The sequence below is a fragment of the Eleginops maclovinus genome, chromosome 21, assembly GCF_036324505.1.
Source record: "Eleginops maclovinus isolate JMC-PN-2008 ecotype Puerto Natales chromosome 21, JC_Emac_rtc_rv5, whole genome shotgun sequence".
In the NCBI taxonomy this organism is placed as follows: domain Eukaryota; kingdom Metazoa; phylum Chordata; class Actinopteri; order Perciformes; family Eleginopidae; genus Eleginops; species Eleginops maclovinus.
Window position 1 is genome coordinate 13,764,454 of NC_086369.1, and position 26,740 is coordinate 13,791,193.

At 38.9% G+C, this 26,740-nt stretch overlaps 3 protein-coding genes across 3 annotated transcripts; 2 read left to right on the forward strand and 1 right to left on the reverse strand.

Moving 5' to 3' along the window:
• Positions 1 to 544: 544 nt before the first annotated feature.
• bco1 (beta-carotene oxygenase 1) lies at positions 545 to 9,033 on the forward strand. Its single transcript, XM_063874058.1, is given in 12 exon segments — positions 545 to 2,803; positions 2,882 to 3,010; positions 3,110 to 3,239; positions 3,943 to 4,090; positions 4,176 to 4,326; positions 5,204 to 5,248; positions 5,251 to 5,438; positions 5,834 to 6,091; positions 6,176 to 6,281; positions 6,387 to 6,481; positions 8,250 to 8,361; positions 8,540 to 9,033. Coding segments are annotated over 12 exon segments (1,581 nt in total). The 5' UTR covers positions 545 to 2,739; the 3' UTR covers positions 8,695 to 9,033.
• Positions 9,034 to 9,159: 126 nt separating this feature from the next.
• On the reverse strand, positions 9,160 to 13,211 carry pkia (cAMP-dependent protein kinase inhibitor alpha). Its single transcript, XM_063874060.1, has 3 exons — positions 13,094 to 13,211; positions 10,766 to 10,943; positions 9,160 to 10,118 (listed from the first exon to the last, which is right to left on the reverse strand). Exons 2-3 carry the CDS (start codon positions 10,914 to 10,916, stop codon positions 10,042 to 10,044), a joined length of 228 nt encoding a protein of 75 aa, XP_063730130.1. The 5' UTR covers positions 10,917 to 10,943; positions 13,094 to 13,211; the 3' UTR covers positions 9,160 to 10,041.
• A 1,590-nt stretch (positions 13,212 to 14,801) lies between these two features.
• zc2hc1a (zinc finger, C2HC-type containing 1A) lies at positions 14,802 to 21,844 on the forward strand. The gene is given in 11 exon segments (XM_063912143.1): positions 14,802 to 14,886; positions 15,584 to 15,657; positions 16,586 to 16,702; positions 16,907 to 16,933; positions 17,771 to 17,912; positions 18,198 to 18,340; positions 19,300 to 19,405; positions 19,552 to 19,627; positions 19,814 to 19,899; positions 19,902 to 19,917; positions 20,343 to 21,844. Coding segments are annotated over 11 exon segments (942 nt in total). The 5' UTR covers positions 14,802 to 14,867; the 3' UTR covers positions 20,479 to 21,844.
• The last annotated feature ends 4,896 nt before the right edge of the window (positions 21,845 to 26,740 follow it).

Here is a 26,740-nt window from a genome sequence, read left to right on the forward strand (position 1 = left end):
TAAAAAAGGTATGTGGATACAGAATCATATTCTTACTGTCATTACTTTGGATTGCATTGACATTGGAGACAGTAATGAAACTCACTTTTAAAAGCAAAGATGGTGTCTGTGTATTTAAAATGTGTTCCAAAATACTCAGAATAATAACACAATAGAAATGTATGGATGACACCTGGGAAAGGATGGTGCATTCACTGAACACTAAAAGATCTGCACCCTGCTGGTAAAAGAAGGGTACATTTGTCACACAATGCCACATACATAAATCCCAGTTTGCCCCTATTTCATTTCCAGGTGGCGAAGGTGTTTATGAAAGTTTCCTGAAAAGAGATGATTGTCTCATATTCCCACTTTCCAGATTCTCCTGCCACACATATGTAAGTCTTACAAGCTGTGAGTAAGAACTATTTTATCTCTTTTATTATTCACTTTTTTTGATGTTATCAATGAGAGAAGTAGCAATTGCACATTAACTGCTGCCTAACCAATACAGGTAGAGCCTCACGAGAGCCACTAGAGGGCACTGCTGCTATGCATTTCTTTTGAAAGGATTGAGGTGTTACTTCAGAGTGTTGTGTCACTTGTTTCTCTGAAAAGGGAGAGTGGAATTCTACTTATTGTGGAAATGCTGCAGAGGTATCACTTCACCTTTCAGACAGGATAACCATTGACCTGCACTATCCTATATGGCCTTTTCCTTATGGCAGAAGTTATTCCTTGTCAACTTTAATGACCTTTACGCTGACAATGCCTTATGAAATGTAACCGTCCAAAAAAAGAAGGACTGAGTGGACTGCTGCATCAATTTCAGTGAATGATAGTACATCTAGTTTCAGGTTCAATCTCAAAGATATACATCACATCTATCTTTACAAAATCCAACTCTTCAAAATGTATACATGTTTTGGTCGTATACTGTTATATTGAAAGACCCCAAAGCATCTCTAAGGCCCAAAACCTCATGGTATTTGTGTCCTTAAGGAGAACTACAGTGTGTTTTGGCCCTATGATGAATTATGTAAGTGAGCTATAGACAGGACCCAACCCTTTATACATACTTTAACAAATCATTTTTAAATGTTAACATTGTTTTTATCCATCTCCTATTAGTTTACGATTGACTTGTTTTTTGTATCATCATTTAATGTCATCTTTGCAAATATGTATTTTCTTTCATATATAACCCCTCTTGTGTATATGTTTTAGTTGACATCATTTTATTGTATTATTCATATTACTATTACATGTGTAGGATCATTGAACCTGTGGAATGGATGCATACATTATCCCCACTCTCCAAAAGAAAAAACTGGACTAGTTATTCCAGAAAAGGTTTAACCTCGGGGATCTCTTATACCCGTGAAACTCAAATTTGAGTTAAAGGGCTTTTAGAACCTCCCACTATTGCTTTCTGATGCCACCCTTTATTCTTCTTTATGCCAACAGAGTTATCTTGTGATGATGATCACTGCTGCATAAAGCATTTCATACAATAGATAACTAAGCATACATAATTATGTTACCTCCGGTCATCTGAGGCCAGATGCATTATGTCATCGAGACATAGGCTTTTTACCCACAAAAGGTGTTGGAGGCGAAGTGCATTTGGACTTTAACGTACAGATAAGATTTATTACTACTACTCACTGGTTTTCCAAGAAGGCCCAGTCATCCACTGTATGCTAGAGTTGAACAATTTTGACTCAATCAGCTGCAGCCTTCCAAGAAAAGTAATGCCAACAAAAAAATCCAGAAACTGTAAAGCACTTGACCCAAGAGCAACATGCTTTTTCAGTGATTATAATTCATTTAAACAAACTTAAGTAAGCAGTTCAAATAGGTTATCTTCAGATATGAGATAAATAAGATACCGTATTGATCCCAAATAGGGATTGTTTCACTGCAGCAGCACGAACGACAAAGTATTGTACACAATTAAAGAATTAAAAAAGGGTAGAAAATGAACAATTATACAAAATAGAAGATATACACAATTAAAAGAGTCAAAATACAAAAGTTGATAGTGAAGATCAAAATACCTAAACAAAATCTGACAAATAAAATACTACAGAGGGGCTAAATTACAGCTAACACAAAATGAAAGTGGGATATTATTAACGTTTAGGGTACAAGAATGGCATATTAAATTAAATATTTACAATGTGAAGTTATATGTCCAGTTAAGAAAAGAGAAACTATGGAGCAGTGAGTTAGAGAAGGAACTCTGCTGTCAAAAAAAACAACACAGACAAAAACAGTTACTGAAACAGTAAATCCATGAAAGAGTAGCTACTCTTCCATCCAAATAAACTCAATCAAAACCTAAGCATTTAAAACATGTATATGGCGGGTACAAATAACAGTGTACTGAAGAATACAACATACTCAGACAAGCTAAATGTAAACTTAAAGCATTTATAAGGTCTGCAGTGAATATGGCTCATATTAAGTAAAAAGAAAGTTGGGAAATAATAGGAATGAAAAACCTTGCAAACCTGTATATCGCTCATATAACGCCTTGTTGATAATGAAGTGTTTTGATACGGATCTCTTCGCTGAACTTGCTATAAAGATTTCGTTGAAACCAGAGTGCATCCGTGTCTTCAGATAAGTTAACGCGTCGTTGGTCAACACCCCCCACACTCACACACGCTTTAAAAGGAGTGGTTTGCGATGGGATTGACTGCAGTTGATTATTAGGACATCTCCGATTGTTTAGGCACTGAGCCTCCAACCAACATGTCTACAGACTACTCCAAAAACGCAGAGGAGAGCCCGGAGCCCCGAAAGGCAGAAGTAAAAGGTAGGTCGAGTTTTTACGCTGTTGAAGGACTGACTTTATCAAATACTTTGCTGACTGTTGCTGTTTCCTCTCCTTTAGGATGTATTCCCAGCTGGCTGCAGGGCACGCTGCTGCGCAACGGCCCCGGCATCTTCTCTCTGGGGGACACCAGCTACAGCCACTGGTTTGATGGGATGGCTATCATGAACAGTTTTGACATTAAAGATGGTTCGTCCAAAAGTCTTTTTTGTTTAACGGTAGTTGATCGGTGACTTTATTTTTGTTTACAGTATTTGCATGCTCAATACTTACAATATTTCCCTGCAGGTGAGGTGACCCACAGAAGCAGATTCCTGAGAAGTGACACCTACAAAGCTAACATGACTGCCAACAGGATTGTTGTGTCTGAAATGGGAACAATGGCCTATCCAGATCCGAGCAAGAACTTCATTTTCAAGTAAGCATCCTCTTAATTGTGAAGTAATACAATTTTGAGTTTGTTGTTTTTTACTTAAGAATGTATATTTCCTGCTACTCCACTCCTACTGCTTCTACTTTATTGCAATAAAGGGCAAATGGTGTACCTTATACTGCATTTTCTTGATGTTTAGTGTAGTATTATAGGTTAATTGATCGCTTGGTTGATTCAGAAGTTAAACAGCAGTGTCCTTTCTACCTGCTGCAACAATAAAGTGATACACACATTACTGCATCTCTTGTTATAATGCAATAATATAGTAAATATCATTCCGAAGTAAGCCATTGTTCAAAATGCGAACTTTGACTTTTGCTAGGCTACTTTAAGGATGCATACTTGTAACATGTGGTATGACTACTTTTACCCAAGTATAACATATGAGTATCTCATGGTACCGTCACAGTAGTCTTATTCTGTTTTTTTCAAGAGGCTTTAGAAACATCTGTAATACACTCACCTCACAGACTTGTAAAGTAAGGTCATTTAAAAACAGCTCTATAGGATATGTCAAATAAGGATATTCACACTTTGGAGAAACCCCCTGCTGTTCCCCTTCAGCTTGTACATTTGCACTTGGGATGCAAATGAGTCACACATTTCTAAAGTACAGGACCTTCAGTGTGAGATGATTAGGTCTTCTGCCACTTTCTAATATACAGCATTTGTTCTTCTAATTTTCCAGGGCGATTACCTTTCTTAACCACACAGTGCCCGACTTCACTGACAATGGAGCAAGCAATTTCATTAAATATGGAAATGACTTTTACGCCACCTCTGAAACCAACTACATCCGCAAGATTGATCCTGTGACACTGGAAACTTTGGATAAGGTAACTCTAATGATCACGATAAGCATTCATCCACTTGCACAGACTTGATTGAATTGCTAATAAGTTAATAAACTCTTTCACGCAGGTGGACTACTTGAAGTACCTGCCTGTAAACCTGGCGTCATCCCATCCACACTACGACAAAGAGGGCAATGCCTACAACATGGGAACTTCAATAGCAGAGAAGGGCAAGACGAAATACACGCTGTTCAAAGTCCCTGCCGTTACAGAGAAAGGTATATAAACTGCATTACCTGCTCTACTTTGCCCTGACAGCTCAGTGCTTTCAAGCCATATCAGCTGCGGGATACTTTGAAAACAATTATGCAAATGAATGAGGACCAGATTAAGATCAGCCATGGTGAAAAGGGTTGGGCTGTTGGTTCCTGCATTAAATTTAAAGGCCCTTTTCACACATGCAAACAGCTTTAGCATAGCTGCCGTGTCTCCAGCTCCTCTCCAACATTGTATTTGAAGGGTTTTACTTGGTTGTTGTTCTTGTTTGCCACTATACAGCATTTCCTTTTACATTTTGTTTTATCTTTTTTAATTTGCATGTACATAGTTCTTCAAGTACACGCTCATAGTTATGTAATCATAGTAATAATATTACATTTTATTTGTAAGCACACTTTTCATTTGAATACTCAAAACTCTCTCTGCTACAAATCAGAATAAAAACATTAGGTAGTCAAACAAATGGATGGTTAAAGTTCCAGCAGAAGGCTCAGCATTCTACAATCTGTGAGCAGAGGAGCACAAGGCTCAGTCTCCCATGGATTTGAGCTTGGTCCTGGGGTCGATGGAGGTCAGCCTTTCCAGAACTGGGTTTTTTTGTGGAGGTTTGTGGGGTGAGCAGTTCTCTGAGTTAGCAGGGAGCATTTCTGTGAATGCACTGATAGGTGAGAAGGGAGATTTTATAGTCAATCCTGAGTGAGACCGGGAGCCAGTGCAACAATTTCAGGATGGGTGTGATGTGTTCGTACATTCGCACTCTCATCATCATTGCATTTTTAACTCCAACATACAGTCATATGCGCCCAAAAATAAAAACTATAGCTTTGACACAATTTTAAGTGTATTTTTCTGTGACTTTCTTGCCCCTAACTTCAGACAAGAACCCTTCAGACAAACACAAGTGGGTCCCCGCTCTGAAGAACTCGAGGTAGTCTGCACTGTCCCCTGCCGCTCCCTGCTCACACCCAGCTACTACCACAGCTTCGGCATGACGGACAACTACTTCATCTTCATCGAGCAGCCGTTTAAACTGGACATCCTGAAGATGGCCACTGCATACATGAGGGGAGTCAACTGGGCCAGCTGCCTGAAGTTCTGCCCTGATGAAAGTGTAAGGGGTCCCTGTGATCTGATTACAGTTCTTTATATTCATACTATTTATTAGTCTATTGTGAACCCAGAAATGTGGAATACCCCAAACTTTTATATTTGAAATGTATAGTACGGGTCCCCAGAACATACAAACTGCCCCAACATTGTCCAAATTGGGCAAGCAATGTTTTTGCTATTGTCTGCATATGCTAATTAATGCAACTTGTGCCAATTGTGCAAGTTGCCCATCAAATGTAAATGAGCTCCTTTTTGCTAATGACCCAAACTGTACGTTTCTATTGTCAAACTCAACATTTCTGGATTCACATTGCTGGCAAGTAGACCATAACTAAGTCAGAAGACTTTGGTTCATATAACAGTGACTGTGTTTCTAAATCTTTATTTCTTCCACAGACTCTCATCCATCTGATAGACAGAAAGACTTGCAAAGTGCTTGAGACAAAGTACTACACCCGAGCAATGGTGGTCTACCATCACGTGAATGCTTTTGAGGATGATGGTCACGTGATTTTCGATGTGATCGCCTACAGTGACACCAGTCTTTACGATATGTTCTACCTGAGCAAGCTGAAGGAAAATCCGGGGTTCCAGGATGATAGCTACTCCACACCAAGCTACAAACGATTTGTACTTCCTGTCCACTCAGACAAGGTGCGGAAAAAAAGCTACCAAATGGACTCCATCTTAAAATTATGAGAAGATGTTCTTCAACCCTTGATTATTTTGTGTATGTAGGGTGTGGCAGTTGGAGAAGACCTGGTGAAACTCAAGTACACGACTGCCAGTGCTGTGAAGGAGAAGGAAGGCAAACTAATGTGCCAGGCAGAAGTGTTCTGTGAAGGTAAAACACTCAGACACCTAAATGAAGTCAATCTTGCTCATTTGGTCTTTAAAAGTAATGCATGTGGTCATATATTAATACAAAAACTCCCTTTTTTCCCATCAGGCTTTGAATTACCCAGGATGAATTATGATTTCAACGGCAAGAGGCACCGGTATGTCTACGGGAACTGTGTGGAGGAGTCTGCGCTGGCCAAAGAGGTAACGCATTTTGATTTTATTTGTATCTGTCTTTGTGATTTCTCAAATCCCCATGTTTGTTATCTACCAAGAGAGACCTATAACTTGCAGACTCTCATAAAAACTTAGATTTTAAATCTGGGGAGATTGGAAAACACATTGTTTCTGGCCAAGTTGTTTTTGCAGGAAGCAAATTGCAGAACTGAGGATTAGCAGTTGGCACATCATGAGATAGGAAAAACGTGGTTAGTGTTGCAAAAACAATGACCGCACCACTTTATGGCTCTGTCTGTAATACCCAGATGTCTTTTCCATTTGGTACTCTTGAACATCAAGGTACCAGTAACAATGAAAAGAAGTAATAAACTCCGTGAGGCTTTGAAGTATTGAGTAACAACGCTTCCTTTGCGTGTCACAGCATGCCTGGTCTCCAAATTTTAGTGGAGGAAGAAGAGGAAGGAACAAAAGAAAGCCTCCTATGTCAGGCAATTACATATTGTTCTCACTTGACGCATAATGGCAACAACATAAGAGAGTTTTAATTGAATTGAATGACGTTTGTAATGTGAAATAAACAAAAGGAGTTTTAAATAGTTACGATGAGATGTCGCACCAACCTCTTTTTTATTGTTGATGAAATATGTATGACTCATTCCTTTAACAGGTCAAGAAGGGTGACTTAAACAACAACACTGTTTACGCATACAGGGAGGCAGTCATTTCCATCAGCGTTTATCTATCGAATGTTTCCTTGTGGGCATCATAAAAACGTATTTGAACAGCATTATATGCATTATTGGATCTCTTCCACCGCCAGCTGGATAGATTGTTCGCCGTAGAGGTTGTGGGACTTCAATGCCAGTCATATATCCAGATTACGTGCTTGAATCTGCAAGGACAACATGATTGTAAAATGCTTAATCTTACAACATGCTATATCTCTTCGTCTCGGGATAAAAGCTATGTTTCAGATAGCTTATAAAGTTGTCTCATTTAACACGTCTGCATTATGAATACACTGAAAATAAATTGAACAGAGAATACAATCGAAGTATTTTGACACACAATCATTTTGTTGACTTTTCCTGAACAAACTCAGCAGATGACTATAACTCCAAATGATATGTCAGTTTTATTTTATTCTGTATTCATACCTGCCGTGTGGTGTAGTAGTATGGACAATATGGCTTTTCTGTTCCTGCGACTGCTCAGTTTTACTCCCACAGTTAGTGTGAAAGTACATTGAGCTGACACTAGGATAAAATGTATGTATATTAACAGTACTAAGAAGCTCTACTTTACAACTTAATAACTCTATTGCAATTATATGGCGTGCAGTTGGGGCAAAGTACTGAACAGGCATGCTGCTTCTCTAAAAGATATGCTCTTTATCACAGCTGGACGTAAGGTACTGATACACAACTGATGGGACATGAGTTTGTCCGACAGACTTTCTAAATCACAATGCAATAAATTGATTCACGAGAGGTGTTTCTACTCCTGTAAATAAAATGACTGGGTGCATTACAAAGTATCATCACCAGCAACTAGTGAAACATGAAAAGCCCTACCTAAAACCTGACCTGTGCCAACGGTTTGTTAAAGTGGACACTAGCCTACAGTCATTTAGCAAAATAATACTAATAAACGTTAGTGGTTTTTTTATGATTTACACTTAGTTATCAGATGATGAAGTGCTAGTTTGTAATGCTTTGTCATGAAACGCTTTTACAGGCCTAGTTAAAGCACGTTTGAATTATTTTCTTAACAACTTATCAATTTTCTGTAGATTGCGAAGTTTGACACAGAGACCAAGGAGAGGATTTACTGGAGCGAAGAAAACTGCCTGCCCTCAGAGCCTGTGTTCATCCCCAGACCAAATGGAGAGTCAGAGGATGATGGTAATAAACACTGTGTGATGTGCATGCGCGATGTATGACATGGAAATGGTGTGAGCACTGTATAAGCAACTGTATCTGCTAAAGTAGAAAATGGATAGATTGTATTTTGAAGAAACAGTTACTTATATTTGATTCTTCTTTGCATTCTAACAGTAACCTCTACCCTTTTTAATTGCAGGTGTGGTGTTGGCATCAGTTATCAACAGCAACCCAGGCCAGTTGTGTTTCATCCTGATTCTTGATGGCAAAACATTTAAAGAGGTAGCTCGAGCATACGTGCACGCTAAGCTAAAAAAGGATATGCACGGCTTTTTCATCCCGCAAGCCAATTAGTCAGTTAAACTGTGCTGCATGGCACAGCGATCTGTTTGAACACTGAGACACATTCTGCTGAACAGTGCTTCCAGACAAAAGCTTGAGGAGGATGCATTCATGGACTATCTCATCTTTGTAAGATTATAGGGATTGTATCAAATCAAAGTTCCTATTGGTATGTTTATTTACAAAGGTGAAGATTTCTTAATTGTGCGTCAATCAAAACGACATTTAGACATGTATATAGGCCCTATCACTGTTTATTATGTAGTCAATATTACTCTGTTGCACTACTTTGACAATCATTGTACTTTTGCTCATCATTTTTAATAAAAAAGACTATGTTCTACAAGTGAAGTGGTGTCCTCTCATTCTGCAGTGACAGAGACAGAGGGTCAAAGTGAGAAATGACAGGATATCTGATTCTGTACGTTTGATCAAGTAAAGCTACCGAGAAAATTACTTTTAAAAAAAAGCCCAATCCTCCTTCAAAAATTCATTTATTTTCTTATAAGTTGCCAAGACAAACAAGCAAAGACTTCACTTTTTAAAAAGGTCATCAAGACAGACATTCTTGGAGTGCATATCCACAGATGTGCTCGGTATAAACAGCAAAGGGCTTTCTATTGTACCATTATAGTATTGAGGGGTGGTTGAAGATGAAGGTTGGTAAATGAAAAGGTCATAAGTAGTCTGTCCAATCATGGCATTAAGCATTCTAAAAAAAACTCCAATTAACCAGAGAAATTCATACATCCAATCAACAGCTATATGCTACATCATAAAAACACACACAAGTGTATGGGAGTGCAATCAATGTTCTTTTTTCCAAGCAGCAAATACATTCTTGATCTCTGTATCCACCCTAAACAAAGTCCAATTTTAAACACAGACACACTTACAGACTATGCCTTTTAAAAATGCTCAATGGCAGTGTTAAAAACTAGGAAAGCAAGACACATTATATGGACACTTTCTGTACGTACAAAACCTAACACCCTGTTTTTAATTAGAAAACTCCAGCACCTATTGCATCACATACTACAAGATTGAAGACTTCATCATGGACCATCTACAGGTAATGGGAGGGATAATATTTCATCAGTATGTCCTGTATTTTGTCCTGATTTGACAGACTGAGCATTTTATGTTTTAAAAAAAGTGCCAAATTGATAGATTGATCTTTTAAGGAAACTGGATCACACCCAACTGCTCAATGGAGCTGTGGTTGCCATAGCAATGACTTCCTGATTGTGGGATGGTGGCAGTAGGATTTTGCCGTGTTCATTCAAGGTTATTGGATCCAGCCTAGCAATCAGCGATCAGGTGAACAGAACAGCGTTGTTTGAGTCCATACATGTGCGTTTAGCTTCCCTCAGCTTTAGCCTCCTCTTCTTTAGCTGCAGAGTCCTGGCTTTTCTTATTGTCTTCTCCCTCATCACCTGACACAAGGAAAGAGAACCAATCAGTTTCAAGTTTTTATTGTGATGTCAATGATGCAAATAGGGTGGGTTAAAACTGCAGGAACCAAAGACACTAAAGTAGAAGGGTCTTCTCAAAACAGCTCGTGTTAAAAAAAGGGAATTATAAAAAGTTCTAGATTATATATTTACATCATAAGATTCCAAATGAGTTGTAATATCACTCATTGTAAAGGTTGAACATCTAAGTGAAACAACAATAAAACAATATGTAAGGGTAGAGGGCCTTTCAGCTTTAGTAGAATTATCGCAATAAATATCCATCAAAAGCCACCATGTGCGGATGTTCAGGATTTACCCCCTTGTGGTAGAAAACGGACACTGCACTGTCCACTGCATACACTTGAAAGATGCAATTAAAATACCTTTGAAAACCTTTTTTATTGTGGCCCAAGCTAAAATATGTCGTACATCTCTATCCTCAAGGCCCCTTAATTCTCATTTTCGATGCCCTCAGACTTTTCCTCACTTTTCATCACCTGAATGCCCCACCCATCTACACACCTGTTACCCCTCACCTGCATCTCATTCCCTCATCAGTCCCTCCCTACACATACCCCTCCACTTCCTTTATTCCCTCTTCAGATCCCCACAGTGATGTTTCTTACCTGACTTGATGATGTTGAGCTGTGCAAGACTCTGTGACAGGTCAGCGGGGCCTTCAGCTCCAGAGGCTGGTGGGATATTATGGATGGCGTTCCTGCGGCCGGACCGTCGAGAGGCGATGAAGTCATCATAACTAGCCTCCTCATCCGTCATCGCTAACACACCTCACCATAGCAGGGCCTGGCACACACAGCAGGTACAACATTGACACACACACACACACACACACACACACACACACACACACACACACATTCATTTATGCGACATTTGTGAAGAAGACGGCTGAGGATCTGTGCAGTGTCTTAAACGGCTTTGCACAATAGAAGAATCATTTGTTTGTGTTGACATGAAAAAAGTGACACAGTTGCACTCCCCCCCACACACACACCAATATTTAATGACCTAATCCCTGATTAATCTATTTTAATCTCAGTGAGTCAACACCAAATACTCAGAGGACAGATATTCTGCAGATGGAATGGAACAAAACATAATGGTGCTTTTTATAATGGTGCAATACAGCAACCAAAAATACACAATTAAAGGGGTAATGAAGAAGGAGAGTACTGTATTTAAATGTCATAGCGCTTGTAGGCATGGTGCATGATGGGAGCTGTGCTGCTGCAGAGATTTGGGTTAAACCCCTCTGATGACATTATTACAATCTGTATCAATCTGCCCTTGTGAAGCTGGCCTTCAGCTTCCCTCCATTTTCACTCATTAATATCTGTTTTTTACCTTCAATTTTACCACTAATTTCTGAACATATGCACTTGCAGAGACTTTTTATCCCCTTGGATATTCAAAGGACAGATTGATTTTTAACTAATACAGACATTAGGGTAAAAATGACCTCAGCTCCCACATCCATTTGTGGCTATTTCCAGAGTCTGGCAGGCTGCTATTGACCGTGGCTATTTTTGGATACCTCCTATGTCATCATCTGAGCATGCTCCCACCCGGCTGTCATTCCCCAAATGGGGTCAAGACGGCAAAGACCAAACAGATGTTGTCCATGTACAATTGTTAGCCTCAACATGTTGAAGCAAGAGACACAGCATGCCTGCACAGCCAATATTAGAACTCAATTAGTGAATTATCTAATTATTATCGAATGTTAAAGCTCGGGGTGATGACAATATAGATTTCTGGATTCAGCAAAAAGATCCACACCATAAAGACTTTATATAACCAGACATTTAAAAACGATCTATAATGAAATGGAATGAAAGTCTGAAATTGTTAGATACTATCAAACAACATGCAAAATACTTGTCCATAGCTTCAGAACATAAGGTTGAAATACAAAATATGTCAACAGAATGTCTATTTTTGATAAATATCATGATTACTAATTGAATTGAAATGTATATTTTTAGACTGATGTCGTAGCAGGATTTGAAGCGAACAGTGATAGCACATTGTTGGCCCGTGTTTCCTTTGGTCATATTCTATGAAATATTAATCAGAAGTTTACATCATTTAGTCATGCTGTTGCACCCATGAAGTAGCAAGGTGTGTGTGTGTGCGTGCGTGCGTGCGTGCGTGTGTGTGTGTGTGTGTGTGTGTGTGTGTGTGTGTGTGTGTGTGTGTGTGTGTGTGTGTGTGTGTGTGTGTGTGTGTGTGTGGCATTCTTATCAAGCTGTATAGAACTTTGCTCCCAATCTAGAGCCTGAACAACAATAAACTATCCAAAGAAAAGTTTCAAGCCAGCATGCTCTGTCCTCTTAGTAAATGCTGAAAAGAAGGAAAGAAAGCTCCCGCTCTTCAACCTAGTTGTTCTGCCAAACAGAAAATGATGTGGGGAGGGGAGTGAAGGAATTGAGTCCCACTAATTTATACAAGTGTTATTTTGGGTGATTTGGACTCATTCAGAGCCATTTAATAAAAAGTACAAATTGTATTCCTTAGTTTAGCTTAGCATCACCAATATCTCAATTCAATATGTAAAGTAGAAGTTATTTATACAGCATCATAATCAAAAATAATGAATGTCTTGCAATATGAGGAATCTATTGTGGGCTAAAATAGGATAGCCTATTGTCGTGCGTAATTGGGTTCTCCAACAAATCATTGCATTGTTGACATAATAGAAACATAACCTTTGCATAAAAACAGTAATGGTGCAGGGAGATCCACATGTTCCATTATACATCTACTGCCATATGTCTTTCTCTGATGACAAAGACTCCCACAGAGCTCTTGCAGTGCCAGTAAACGCAGCATGCATATTAAGTTCACATTGAATTGCGATGCGAGGCATGCACACTCCTAAAAACACCTAAAAAATGTAATCGTTATTATTAATATTATTATCTGTAGTGTACCTGTTTGGGTTAAAAGGCTTCCCAATATTCGCAAGGGTCAATCACATCAATTGTCATGCCACTCCGGTATTCCCCACACTCACTGAAAGAGGATTTACCAACGTCAAGTCAATGCCAGAACACCACCGCTTCCGGATTGAATTTCAAAATAAAACCCTTGTTTGTTTAACCATTTGCAATCAGGAGTAAAACAGTCAGGGCTTGAATCTAACTTTTTCCCCCACCTCTTCAGATTTTATTGTTTTTGATTATTTTAAATTGATTATAACTTCCATGTGTTGAACATTATGCATTTTATTGGTAACACAAAAGACCTAGGCTAATTTAGGGGCTATTATATTTATTCAGCTGAACCCCAATTTGTCAAACATTTTTTAAGTCAAACGGTCAGATGACAGATGAACAAGGCAGTTAGTGTGTGTGTGTGTGTGTGTGTGTGTGTGTGTGTGTGTGTGTGTGTGTGTGTGTGTGTGTGTGTGTGTGTGTGTGTGTGTGTGTGTGTGTGTGTGTGTGTGTGTGTGTGTGTGTGTGTGTGTGTGTGAGAGAGAGAGAGATATATTCAGTGTGAGAGAACAGTGATCTTGTTGTGATGAAAGCAGAAAGGCTTTAAGTAACACTTTGACTGTGGTCTTATAGCATCTGGTTGTCAATTGCTCCATTCAGATGACACATGTGCTCAATATGCCAAGCTTGGAACTTCCGAGTGCTCTGGGCAAGTGTTTGAGCCAACAGATGCCACAAGGGGATACACTAGTTGTATTGTTTAAGCAGCAATGATCACAGTCATCTTTAAATGAGGTCTGTCACAGGACAAGGTTAAAATATAAAGTAAACAAAACTACCAATTGGCCTAATTTTATAGAGCACATTATAGACTTTTTTTTTTAGAAGAAATGTATAGCCTACTCACAATAAGCTTAAAACTTCCAGAATATTTATATTTATGTGTCTGTTTTCATTAAGAACATCACTAATAAACCTATATCTATATCTTTATTAATTACATTTTGCTAACATTATTGTTCCAACCTCGCAATAATAAACTAGATTAAAGTCAAATGAATAAGGGTTCCTTATGTCCACATTGCAAACTTGGTTTATTTTAATGCATTATTTGGGAAGGATGATGGGAACAGGAAAACGATATGGATGTATAAAAAGAACAACAGCGGTTTCCTCCATAACACATATGACTGCCTTCCACACCCATCGCTGCTTAAAGTACCCGTTCAGTAACATCCAATGAAATGATCGGATGTTGGCACACGAAGACAAATGAGTTGCTATTGGTAGCCAAAGATCAGTGATGTCAAGATAGTTCATCCTCATCCCAAGCTTTTGAAATCCAGTCACTGTTAATTTGACCTAAATTCTAACGTTACATATCTAAGAGCCTACTGAATCCTGAAAAATAATTTCAATAAACGTGATGTAATGATTTTACTACTACAATTCATACATAACAGGAATAACATATTATGAGGAAATCCTAGTAACACAACTGCTAAATACAAGACACTTGGCCTACCAGAGAAACCTTGAAACTAAAATGTGTAGTTGCCAAAATAAAACCGTATATATGATCATATATGTTCGTGCATTCTGTATGTAGGCAACGTAGATTTGTTTTCAGCAGAAATAGCGGTATTGTCACCAATTTCAGACTTCCCTCCCAATCTTAGCGAAGCCGGAAGTGGGCAGGGGTGAATCCTCTCACTTCCACTTGCTGCTTTTTGCCGTTTGTAACAACAGCAGCATCAGACAGCATAACCTAATGATGGAAGAATTTGAAGGTGAGAGAAACAACTCTCTAATGGTTTATTTGATCTGTTTTGTGGCTCAGTCGAGCTCACAGTTTCACGATGTTTATCATCACAAATGGTCGGTTTCGTTTTTGCTTGTTTACCAGTTTAAGGCAACGACCTCTTTTTTTGTGTTGGGTTTAGCCCAAGTAATGCTAGGTAACGTCATGGCCAAAGAAGAAGCTAGCTACTCTTGATGTGTTTCTACATTAGCCTTTGGAGCTATCCGCTGTTAGCATGCTGCTAACTAATGAACCTAGCCTTAAAATAAAGCATTACGTTTGGTTTTAAAACGCTAAATGTGTGCCGGAACTACCGTTATACTGACGACATGAATGTGGAAATGTAGCCACTGTCTGACTAACGCTAAACTACCGCTAGTTTTTTTGCCCGGCATTTGGATATTAAGGGTGGGATTCTTGTGAAATGAACTAATACTTATCAAGGTAACGATGTATAGCATTGTGGTTGTGTTATTGTGCCAACAACAATGCAAAACATGATTTATGTGAGCAATAGTAAGCATTTATTTAACTGCCATGTATCAAATAGGGTGAACAAACCCAATGTTTGTCTACACATGACACATTAATTTATCACTTAAACAAATATTGCCAGCTGATCACTCTTCTTTTGCATACAAGTCCTCCTTTACTGTTATAAAAAGTAAATGTTTTTATTCTTGCAGATGGTGAAGCTCCTCCTGGAGAGGAGCTGGTTGAATGCAAAACCTGTAAAAGATGTTTCTTCCCTAAAGTCCTGGTAAGAAATGATCATTTTTAATATTCCTAATAGAGATATAAAGCCATAGTGGCTCAGTAGGTATGGTGGGTTCGATCTCAGGCTCCTCCAGTATGCATGTACTTTCTCCCCAAGGCTGTGTGTGTATGGCTGAGCATTTAGATCAGATCCTGATGAGTGAATGACTGAATGGGTGAATGCTGACATGTCGTATAAAAGTGATGAGAGAACTAGAAAGGCTCTATTCAAATGCATCTCCATTACTGGAGCAATCCAAATGAAGATACAGTGTTATAGGAGCATGCATATTTTGAAAATGATGCATACCAAATAAGACTAAATGTATTGTGATATGCATGCGCTAAGAAGTGTTTTCCAGCTAACAAGGTATCAGCTGTTGAGATTGGTTACTGGCGCCAATCCAAATAGCCAGTAGGGCTCTGTGGAGAGCTTTTATATGAGCAACAACAAATAAACGAAGCACTAAAAGTTTGTCTTTAAACGTTTAAGAGTTAAGACTACATGTTTAAACCCTCACTTATGGTCTGTCTATGAGCTCAAAGGTATTCTCAAATGTAAATTCAATAGTACAAATTGTAGACCGTGGTTTCTATGTATTGCCATATGTACAAAGGAATGAAACACGACAAATGCTGGGTTTGTATATTATGAAGCTTTCTCAAAGGGGCTACTTTTATCAGTGAGATGTTTGCACTCTTTTGAGATGCCTCTTACTTACTAAACTTCCTTTTCTATCCAGAAGTTATACAGTACAAAACCCGTTTTTATTACCCACGCTGTTTTGGCTCTCATCATAACTTTTTGTATTAAAATATTAGAACGACTATCCATGAATTGTACACATTTCAAATGTCTGCAAATGTTTGTTAAGTTATTAGAATCAGATTTAGCTTGTGTAGTTATAGTGTGTTTGTAAATCTCTCACCAGGCGAAGCATACTAAGATCTGCCAGAAGTCAGCCGCGAAGAGGAGGAAGGTTTTTGACTCCAGTCGACAGAGAGCTGAGGGTACAGACATCCCCACGCTTAAACCCATCAAACCAAAGGTAAGACATATCTAAAGCAGAGGGATGGAAACTCTTACTTTTAAATTCGAACACAGTTTAAACTGGTTATGAATAGGAAGAAAAAAGGGCTTGAGCTTGTACTGTCTGAAAACTCCCTGTGGGAACGGTTTAAAGACATCATTGTTTTTCTACACGTAAAAATGTAAGCCTGAATAAATTTAGGCACTTTCAATTGTATTTCAGTCACAAAGTTCATCTTCTTCTGGAAAAGTAAGTTGATTTTTTTTCTTTATTTCTGTTTACATGGATTTTAGTGGCCTGGTTAAATGACTGAAGCTGTTGTAAAGGCTGATTTCTCGCTTTCAATCATTCGTCTAAATAGTCTCGAGGTATGTCAACTCATACTGGTGGTAGTGTTGTTTTATAAAACCATAATGTACAACAGACAATGAACAAAATAACGTACATTAAGGCACTTGGTCATTGAGTTACAGAGACTTGCTAATCCATTGCCCGGTGTGAAGTCTGATGCGTTGAAATTATGTCAACTCTAAAAACAGATATGTCCCTCCACCTGGAATAATAATATTCTCTCTTCCGGCAGGAGATGTTCTTATGTCATGTGATTCTCTCAGTAATGCATCATTGCCACTTTCAATTCCGTAAATAGGAGACAATCTGTGAGTCAAGTCATATATAAAATGAACTAGAATTACGGTTAAAGGAAATATATCATGCTGTACCCGTATAGGACGCAATCAGGAAGACAGCAGGGATATCATGTTGCCGCAGACCACCAGTGTGGAATCAGAGAGGATATCCTTTTAATGTCAATGCTGAAAAGAACGGAAGTTGGTTATGAGAGACAGAAGAACTTTATTCCTTAAAACAATTTCTTAAATAATCGGAATACCAAGACTTTTGTTTGTTTAACGTAGAGAGTAACTAGAGACCGAGTACAAAGGTGACTGTGATTTCAAGTAATGACTGCACATCAGTAACGCAGAGATGAGGTTTCCCATGTCAGCAGCAATAGCTGTCTGGTTGTGGTTTAGTAAAAAAATGGCTGCTGTAACGGTGCATCTTGTCTGTGTGGCCTCCTGCCAGGCAGAACCCCCGAAGAAGCCGTCCAACTGGCGCAAGAAGCATGAGGACTTTATCGCTACCATCCGGGCTGCCAAGGGCCTCACTCAGGTCATGAAGGATGGAGGACCTTTACCCCCGCCTCCACCTCCCACTTATGACCCAGGTAACATAGCTTTATAGAGAGTGGAATCAAACAAGAGACAGAAGAGTGACTGTATTTTGGTTACTGTTAAGAAACTGTAATAAATTGTATTATTCATTATCAGTAGTAGTAGTGTTAGTAAATATAGGAAACATTTTGAAAGAAGTGTGGAAATGGTTTTGCCTCATTATGTAGAATACCAAGTGTTGTTTTTACAGTTGAGCGAAAAGAAAAACAGGCACGCTTTTTTTTCACGTAGCAGTTGCAGTTACCGCTCGATTTTCTCACCACCTGTTTTGTCTTTAGACTATGTCCAGTGCCCTTTCTGTGAGCGGAGGTTCAACCAGGGTGCAGCTGAGAGACACATCAAGTTCTGCCAGGAGCAGGCCGCCCGTATGCCTAGCAAGGGCAAGTTAGGAGAAGTGAAGAAGCCTGCTGCTCGCACACCGGTACACACAAGCACACACTGCACCACTAATTATACCCACACTCAGACAATTTAGAAAATAGTGTTTTCCCTTGACTGGAATTTGGTCGAATATTCTACATTTCACAGATGCCAGACCCCCTGTGCAAACATGTACCATTCATTCCTCATTTAAATCTGATGAGACATACACATATTAAGCATGCAATTCAAAATGTGTTGATTTAAAAATATCACCATACATTGCACACACAGCTTACTCCCAACAAACACAAGTTGTGTTTACCCCCTGTAGCTACACTCTCTCCCAAATACTTGGCCAAGGCACTTCTTTATGTTATCTAACTGCCAATTATCTTTCTAAGTGAGAACTTTTGTTTGGGAATATTTAATAATCCCTTGTCTGTTATTATCACGGTGAGACGCCCATTTTGCAGCAGGCGTAGAATTACCAGTCACTTAGCAACTACAACACATGGCTGGGGATTTCATCTGAAAGCCAATAAAAAAGCACAGCAGGGTCCAAAGCATTTTGATTAAGAGCGCTGCATGTTTTTAAATCGTTGATCATTCTGTCACCGTTCCTAAATGGGCCATGGTGGGATACAGTTTCTATTCTTTGAGTCGATCTGTCGTTAACTTCAGTCAGTGTTTTTTTTAATTGTCTCACATTGTTTTCCCTTGCAACAGTTTAAAACCTGGCATTTTCCCTGGAAGTAAAGCCAAATCCTTGCACACATTTCAAAGAGTAATAGTACATATCACACATTTGCATACATGTGCAACCACATCTACAGTACAGTCCGCGCCTGTAGGCTATATAATAGTGATGCATGACCTGTGTGCGCTTTCCCTGTTTCTGTGTCTCCTAATGTAGAGCCATTATGTTGATGCTTCCCATGACCTCCATGGCGGATGTTCCATATAATGCACATATTTATATTCCATTGCTTCTCTCTTTGCCTCCCCTTTCTCTCTCAGACCAAGACTTCTGCTCCTGTAAAAAAGGTGACCACTCCTGCTGTGTCCACCATCCCTTCAGCCTCCTCTCGTTTACCCCAGAGGTCTGGCATCGGACAGCCCTCTGGTATGGGTACAGCTGTGTCCACATCTGACAGTTCTATATGTTTGTGACAGATTCCTTTTAATGCAGTGACTGGGGCTGGATAAGTTCAAGGAGTTCAGTAAAATGCCTCTGTATTACTTGACCATTTTTGTTCTCTTCTGCTCTAGGGATCCCCTCTAGTAAGATCGCTTCTGCAGGTTCAGTGAGGACTAATCCCTCCGGCTTGACAAGCCCTCCGTCAGGGTCAGTGCTCTCACACACACACACACACACACACACACACACACACACACACACACACACACACACACACACACACACACACACACACACACACACACACACACACACACACACACACACACACACAGACGTTTGCATTTAACACATCCTTGTCTTTCTTCTCTTTTTATGTCTTTTTTTTGTCAGTGTTGGAATTAAGACCCGGAAAGTGAGCTCTGGCTACGGCCCGGCGAGGAACACTCAGTCTGGAATAGCACTCAATAAGAAGAAAGTGACAACTACATATCAAGGTGAGACTAACAGGGTTTGGAAAAATAACACGACACAACCACCATAGTCTTGATAGACTCTCCTGACCTCCTGTGGTTCGTTGCTGTATTTCATAAAGCTGAGTCCATTCTGTTCCCGTTCAGTAACTCGTGAATGGTGCCTTTTTATGCAGATTTCAGCTTGCAAGACTTACACATAACCTGAAATTCCGGATAGACAATCACCATTTAGTGGTTGCAGTATCAAAGCTTAAGCAATTATGTTAATTATATGTTATTATATTAATAATCAAACTAAAAGGCCTGCCTTCCACATCCACAGGATTTGAAGTTGTTTTGTTTACATGTACCTTTGGCTATCTCGTATCGATAATACTTTTGGACCTTATCAGCAGCCCTGCAAAATGAACTTTGTTTCTAATAGCGTTGCTTGTTGAATTTCCCAGGAATGAAAATGACGGCAGTGACGAAAACTGTGACGGTGGAGTGAAGAGCAAGTTCTGTCATTCCTGTGGGACCAAGTACCCCATTGAGGCGGCCAAATTCTGCTGCGAGTGTGGGATCAGGAGGATGTGTATTTGATGCAGGTCAGAGGAAGAAGAGACTCCGGGATGCACCAGGACTTAAACTAGCACCAGAGTTTCAGCAAAGCTTATCCGTCTGTATTTTCACGCTTGGGTGTAATTTCACGACAGCACTGTGGTGTGATCAGCAGACTACCCAACGCTGCGGTGTTTTCTTTTCTGTCGGCTTCATATCTTCATGGATTTTGCTGATCCATTCCTCTCTTCTCATCTATCAGTTCTGCTGGATATATACAATTCTTGATTTCCTTTTCAATAATCATAATCTACAAAAATGTTGATAGTAGGCTGATGGATTTCAAACTTATGTTAAACTGTGTAAAGGTCCAAGATATCAGCAGCCTTTGAAAGAAAAATAACATATCCAGTTTTGAAAGAAATCTGATCAGAAAAAACCTTGTTTTATTGTCTTTGGGCAATAATAAAGAGTTGAGCAACCTATAGAGAAGAGCACATGTCATGATAAAAGATGAATAAGTAAAGATGAGATAAGAGAGATTAGATCAAATTGAGAGGCAGATGGTAAAATAGGAAGATGAAAGAAAATGTGTAATGCGAGTCATTTGGAGGTGGATGTGATTTCCTCTGTATCTTTATCCCCATTCATCCATGATCTGAAATGCATTCCTTAATCCCATTCGCCTCTGCTTCCTCAAACGGTTCCAGTTGAAGTGCAATATGATTCACTACTGAGGAAAACAACATTGTTATTCTGAAAGACAATTTGTTGTAATTTTGGAGAGACATCACCTAGCAGTTCAAAGGTCAGCTCCCCCTTTAAGGTCACTTTACAGGCACCGTTTGTTTCCAGCTATCTTAAGATCAGCATTGTACGCCTGATGTCTCTAAACGTGTAGCAAAACTCTTTTATTCAAACTTATTTTATACAATTTAATATTTATTTTCCTTTTCCATTTGTCTTTTACTAAATGAACAATGACTGAATCCTTAATTCTCTACGGAATTAAAATGTGTTTTTGAAAAGCAATTAAACCCTAAATGAACTTGGGTTGTGTTGCAATTGCATTTTTCCTACTATTGATTCAGTATGCAGTGCATTAAGGTATTTAGGGTCAAAAGTTATCATTTGAAATGCCCTATATGGAAGTGACCTATATATCACTGCCCCCCCTCAGTCGATTGACAGGTAGAACACTAAGACGGAAAGGTACAGTGTCTAGGTCATCTTTTATTCCTTTGAAAACTAAGAAAGTTACAATGTTCAATAAGCCATGAAACATAAGTATATTATGTTAGATGAATGACATGTTTGACAGGGGTGTTTCCTGTACTGGTTGTTAGCCTGGATAAATTGTGCACTTGATGGCATGTTTTTCCATCATCAATAAATGTCTTTGAAGACATCTGTGTGAGTTGTGAGAGTCTGTTGAAGAGACTGGAATACATAAGTGCTGTAATAAATGAAATAAGTGACACATACACCTTTACTTTGTTTTATAGATAAATATATTCGAAATACATATGCCATATACAAAAGTAGTTGCAACATTTCACAGACAGAAATTAGCTACATGTAAATGCACTGAGTTTAGTCCCTGACAGGAAGAACACATCCACTGGGAAAAGACTGCGTGTCAATATTATTTCTGGAACACAAACAACAAATGGCCTATTCAAAAATAATGTAAAACAACAAATGCTCCCCAAACTGAGCAGCACTAACAGGACGGTTTTTCAATCATAAGGCAGGCCCCATTAATCAAATCTCCAACTTTATGCGGCAGCAAAGCTTATTAGACGTATCCCATAACAGAGTCAGGGTTGTGTGCCAAAATCAGCCATGTGTGGCAGAGTGTGCTTTTAAAACATCAATCACACATTGATTAATGACACTGATGATGATTCAACACAATGTCATTTTAAGGAGAGTACAAAAAGAGTTGACACACAGCCTAAAACAAGTCAAACAAAAAAACAAAGGAGCTTTAGAGAAGATGTGTCAGGGCTGGTTACTGCACCAAAGTGAAAGTAAAACTACTACCTTAATATTTCCCGCTCATGCGGGCCTCTGAACTGGCATCACTGAGTGCCAGTAAGTGTTATAGCATATTATCGATTTGCTCAAAACCCGTTTGCAGCTTTATATCTTAGTTTCCTGTTGGAGTACACTTACCGACTTCCAAGAGCTTCTTTGTACTGTGAACCTGGAGTCCGTAAGATATTCTTGTGAATTATTCACAAAAGTGGGTGGTTAGTAATGCACATTTGGCCTTCAGCACAGCGTGCAATAATCCATTATGGCGGACAGCGTTGGAACTTCCATTTGGCTTAATAGCTTGTGTTAGCGTAGCTTGCAAATTTATGTTAAAGTCAGTAGTCAACATCCAAAACAGTTGTAAGAGAGATTAACTGATAGTTTGAATGAGATTGAAGATTCCGCTTGCATAATCCATTGAAGGTCTGAAGCACAGGAGAACTGGTACGGATAGGCATGGTTTTGCTTCACATTGAGCTTGAATTTGGTTTCAGATGTCTGCTAGGATAGTGTTCATTATCTGGTAGCAGTTGGTCATGGCAGATAGGATTGCCTCGGCTTTGCAATGTCTTTTCTTCTCATAGTTTTTTCTCTTCAACACCATGCTTGGTTCTTTGGCCTAATAAGTAGATGTCAACACACAAAAACAATGACATAAACATCAGTTGTGCATGTGCTTTTCAGTTATACGCGCTATCACAATGCAATACACACAGTATTGATGCAAATGTATCCCCTTATCATAAAATGAAACACGGCTCAATCCACAGTCTGTCCTGGAAAAAACAACGTCTGACCTCTGACAACACTGACTGTAATCACAGAACTCCATCATGATTCTGTGGTATATGGGATTTGATCAAAGTACATTATGTCAATTGAAACACAAGCCATAAACCAAACCCAAAACCTTCCATCGTACATTGTGAGCCAGTATTTTAAACCTGTACTGGTCTGGTGAAGCCTGGAAGCTCAGAATAAGACTGCTTTTGCTCCACTGTATGACTCAGACTAAAACTATGAGCGTGAATCATCCAGTTGTAGACTGTTCAAAATGAAGTACATGTTCACAACACATTGTTAACTCAAGGGGAAAGAGAGTGGTGTTTTGGTTAAAATACAAATTAAATTTACAATAAATCACGGAATATGACCCCCCCTCCCCCCTGCCGGCAAGGCTATATAACCTCACTGAATCACCTACTGTGTGGCAAACAGAAACACGACTACAGTCTGCCAAACTTCCCCTTTTTCCTCGCCAAGTAAATTTGAAAAACTCACATGGAGAGACGGAAAAAATCCATTTAAGCAGATCTCCCTCTGCTGCCACTTTCTAAAGATTCATTATTAAAGAAAGTATATTAAAGAAACTTTACATTTTTACACTAATGAATGTGCCTGGACTTACCGGTTTCTCATGGCAGGGGCATCGTACTGAATTTAGGACAGTCGTGACCAGATGGTATGTTTCAGTAATGTTTAAATTCTTCATTTTGCAGGTTAGGTTGTGCAAGGTGCTCACAATATCCTGCAGAAGAGGGGAAGATGAGTCAAAATGTGAGTCATACAGTGCACGCCCTTAGTGACCACAAATATGAAGTCTTATGTTCAACCACCTTTGGAGTGGAAACAGCTGGAGTACAACAGCTGACTGTACTGAAAATCAACCAAATGATGGGTGGCCTCGCTACTGATTGTTAATATAATTTTACTTGTATGCACACCAAACATTTCGCCAACACTAATTGAACTGTGATGTTGATTTGTTGGAAGAGCAGGTGCGAGGTTTATCTTTTAAGTAAAAAAATAAAGTGTTACTGTAACTAACTATAGTAATAACTAAGGGAATATTTTGTATAATCTTGTGACCTTTCGCTCAGGCCTGTGACCTCTTCACACACGTGATCATTGGTCTCCTCACAGCTGTTTGTTTACTGCTTTTTTTCAAGTTGGACAGTTGTCTCCTTCCTCTCTGTCTTCTGGCATAGGCTAAGGGCCTTGAGGTGCTGTTATCTTCTTTAAGGAGGAGCAGCCTGAGCCTCTGCAGCCTTGTTCCCACAGTGGGTACAAGCTCACACCTGTTCTTAGTTTGGTTTCATTATTTGGGGCTGAGCCAAGATGCTTCGTTAGATGTGTATGTGTGACCGGGATGTCAGGTTAAGTTTTGACAGATTGTTTAGTGAAAGAATGTTGATTACCCATTCAGAACTAGTTAAAACCTCTTCCTATCCCTGAGATCTTCCTGATTGGTTTGGCAACTGTTGCAACTCATGTCTGCAGTAAATGTCTTGTCAATTCTCCAGCCGTAACTTCGAATAAAGCCAACAGTGTTTTGCCATCAAGTTCCTACTCTCCAGCGTCTCTCTGTTTCGTCTCCATTGCTTCAGAAGTTTCCACCACAATAACCAAGCAAATGATTCAATAAAATAAATAAAAAAACACTGAAATAATTATTTCTCACCACGTTGTCTGCCGTGCAGTGAGGGATCCTTTGTTTTAGTGCTGGGCACAATGACTTTTGCAGGAAGTTTGTGATATTCCAATTCTTGAAAGGATGAAATCATTACAGTGGTATTAGTTATATAAATGAAGATGTTCCAGAACAGGGCAGCTAGATTCAAATGTAAACTCTTAATTATGTTTGTGAAATGTTATTATTGTTCTTTAAATGACTTTCATGCCATGTTGGGGTTATTTTGAAGTTGGTAAGTGTTCTTCTTATAGCAAAAACACCGTTTTAGTAAGTGTACTTATTCAAAGAAAACCTCCTTAGAAAGTTTGAAGTCTATTCTCAAAAGTAATTATGTAATCAATGCACTGAAAGGGCAGTGACTTAGTGTCTGACACTGACAGGGGTAATATGTGGAGGTTCTTAGGAATTAAAGATGTGTATCAGAATTGTGCTCTTTTCCCCTTAGTGTTTCTATTTTCACGAAACATGTTAAAACCAGCTTCATTCCTCGTTCTGCTTTAGCTACCCTGCATGACTGGATCTACTTTCCGTAAAATATATCCCTTATAATAAATTAAAAACAAAGTAAGCGGGGAGATTTCAATCTGACACTCAAATGAAAAATGGTTAACATCTAATACCCAATATTGGGTTGCAGTGATCCACATCTCCAGTGTTGCATTTTGTTTTTTTAAGTGCTGCTCTAACTTGTCTGATCCTCATAAAGTATTTCCACTTCTCAGAGATTACATTTCGTAAAATCAGTCATTGAAGGATTATGCATGGAATCTGGGTTCAATTTATCAGTGTCATTCATGAAAAGTGTCCATACACTTGATCTAATACGGATTAAAAGTTTGATGCATCCATCATTTTAAGGTAGTTTTATAATTAATAGAATTAGTGTCTTACTTACTGCGCGGTAGATAACTGTTCGCACCACCGTGTAATCGTTTTTAACTTCTTTGAGAGTCCTTTTGTTGTCACAGGACAGAGATAGAGGTAGAAGCAGAAGAGCGAGCAGACTGATGCAGAGAAGAGGCTGATGGTGAGAGGGAGACAGGGAGGCCAGACAACTAATCAAAAACATGTTAGTTTTTCATGAAAGTAACTGAAATGCTAAGTGTTATTGGATATTTGATATCGACTCATTTTAGAATGCTTTGTTCCAACACATGGCTGCATAATCAAAGAGTCTAAATATCTGTCTATTGGGAGAAACTTAATAAAATACACACTCAAGGCTCATTCATATTTCTAGCCTATTTTAATGTGTTGCCTTGTGTAATCCCTGTATTCCCCTGCAAGTTTATGCATGCTTTCTTCTTTTTCTTTTCCTGTCCTCTTTTTTGTTGTTTTTGGTGCTATTGCATTTCATTAAAAAAACAAAACGTTAGACATTCTCTCCCAATCTCAAAGCAGGACCAAACACCCACCATTTTAAACTTTTAGGGGAGAAACAATAACCTCTTGGGATGTCAAATATTAATTAAGTGATGGAACTGGTAGAATACTTTACTTCCCTACATTTTAAATGAAAGAAGTGCACGTTTTACCCTAATAATACTTAACAGAGTTACATTTGATAGCATAATATACATTGTATCGTTGTACAGAAATTGGAAACAGCTAAAAATGTTAAACAGCGTGACATTGTACGTGAATGCATCATCAATTATACAATCCAATAATATAATACCCTTTTATCACAAATTAAACTGCGTTAAAACCTTTTACCCAAATAATACATATGACATAATGCCTGTTGCTGGAAGTTAACATTGATCTCCGTGGAATTTAAAGCAATACTAC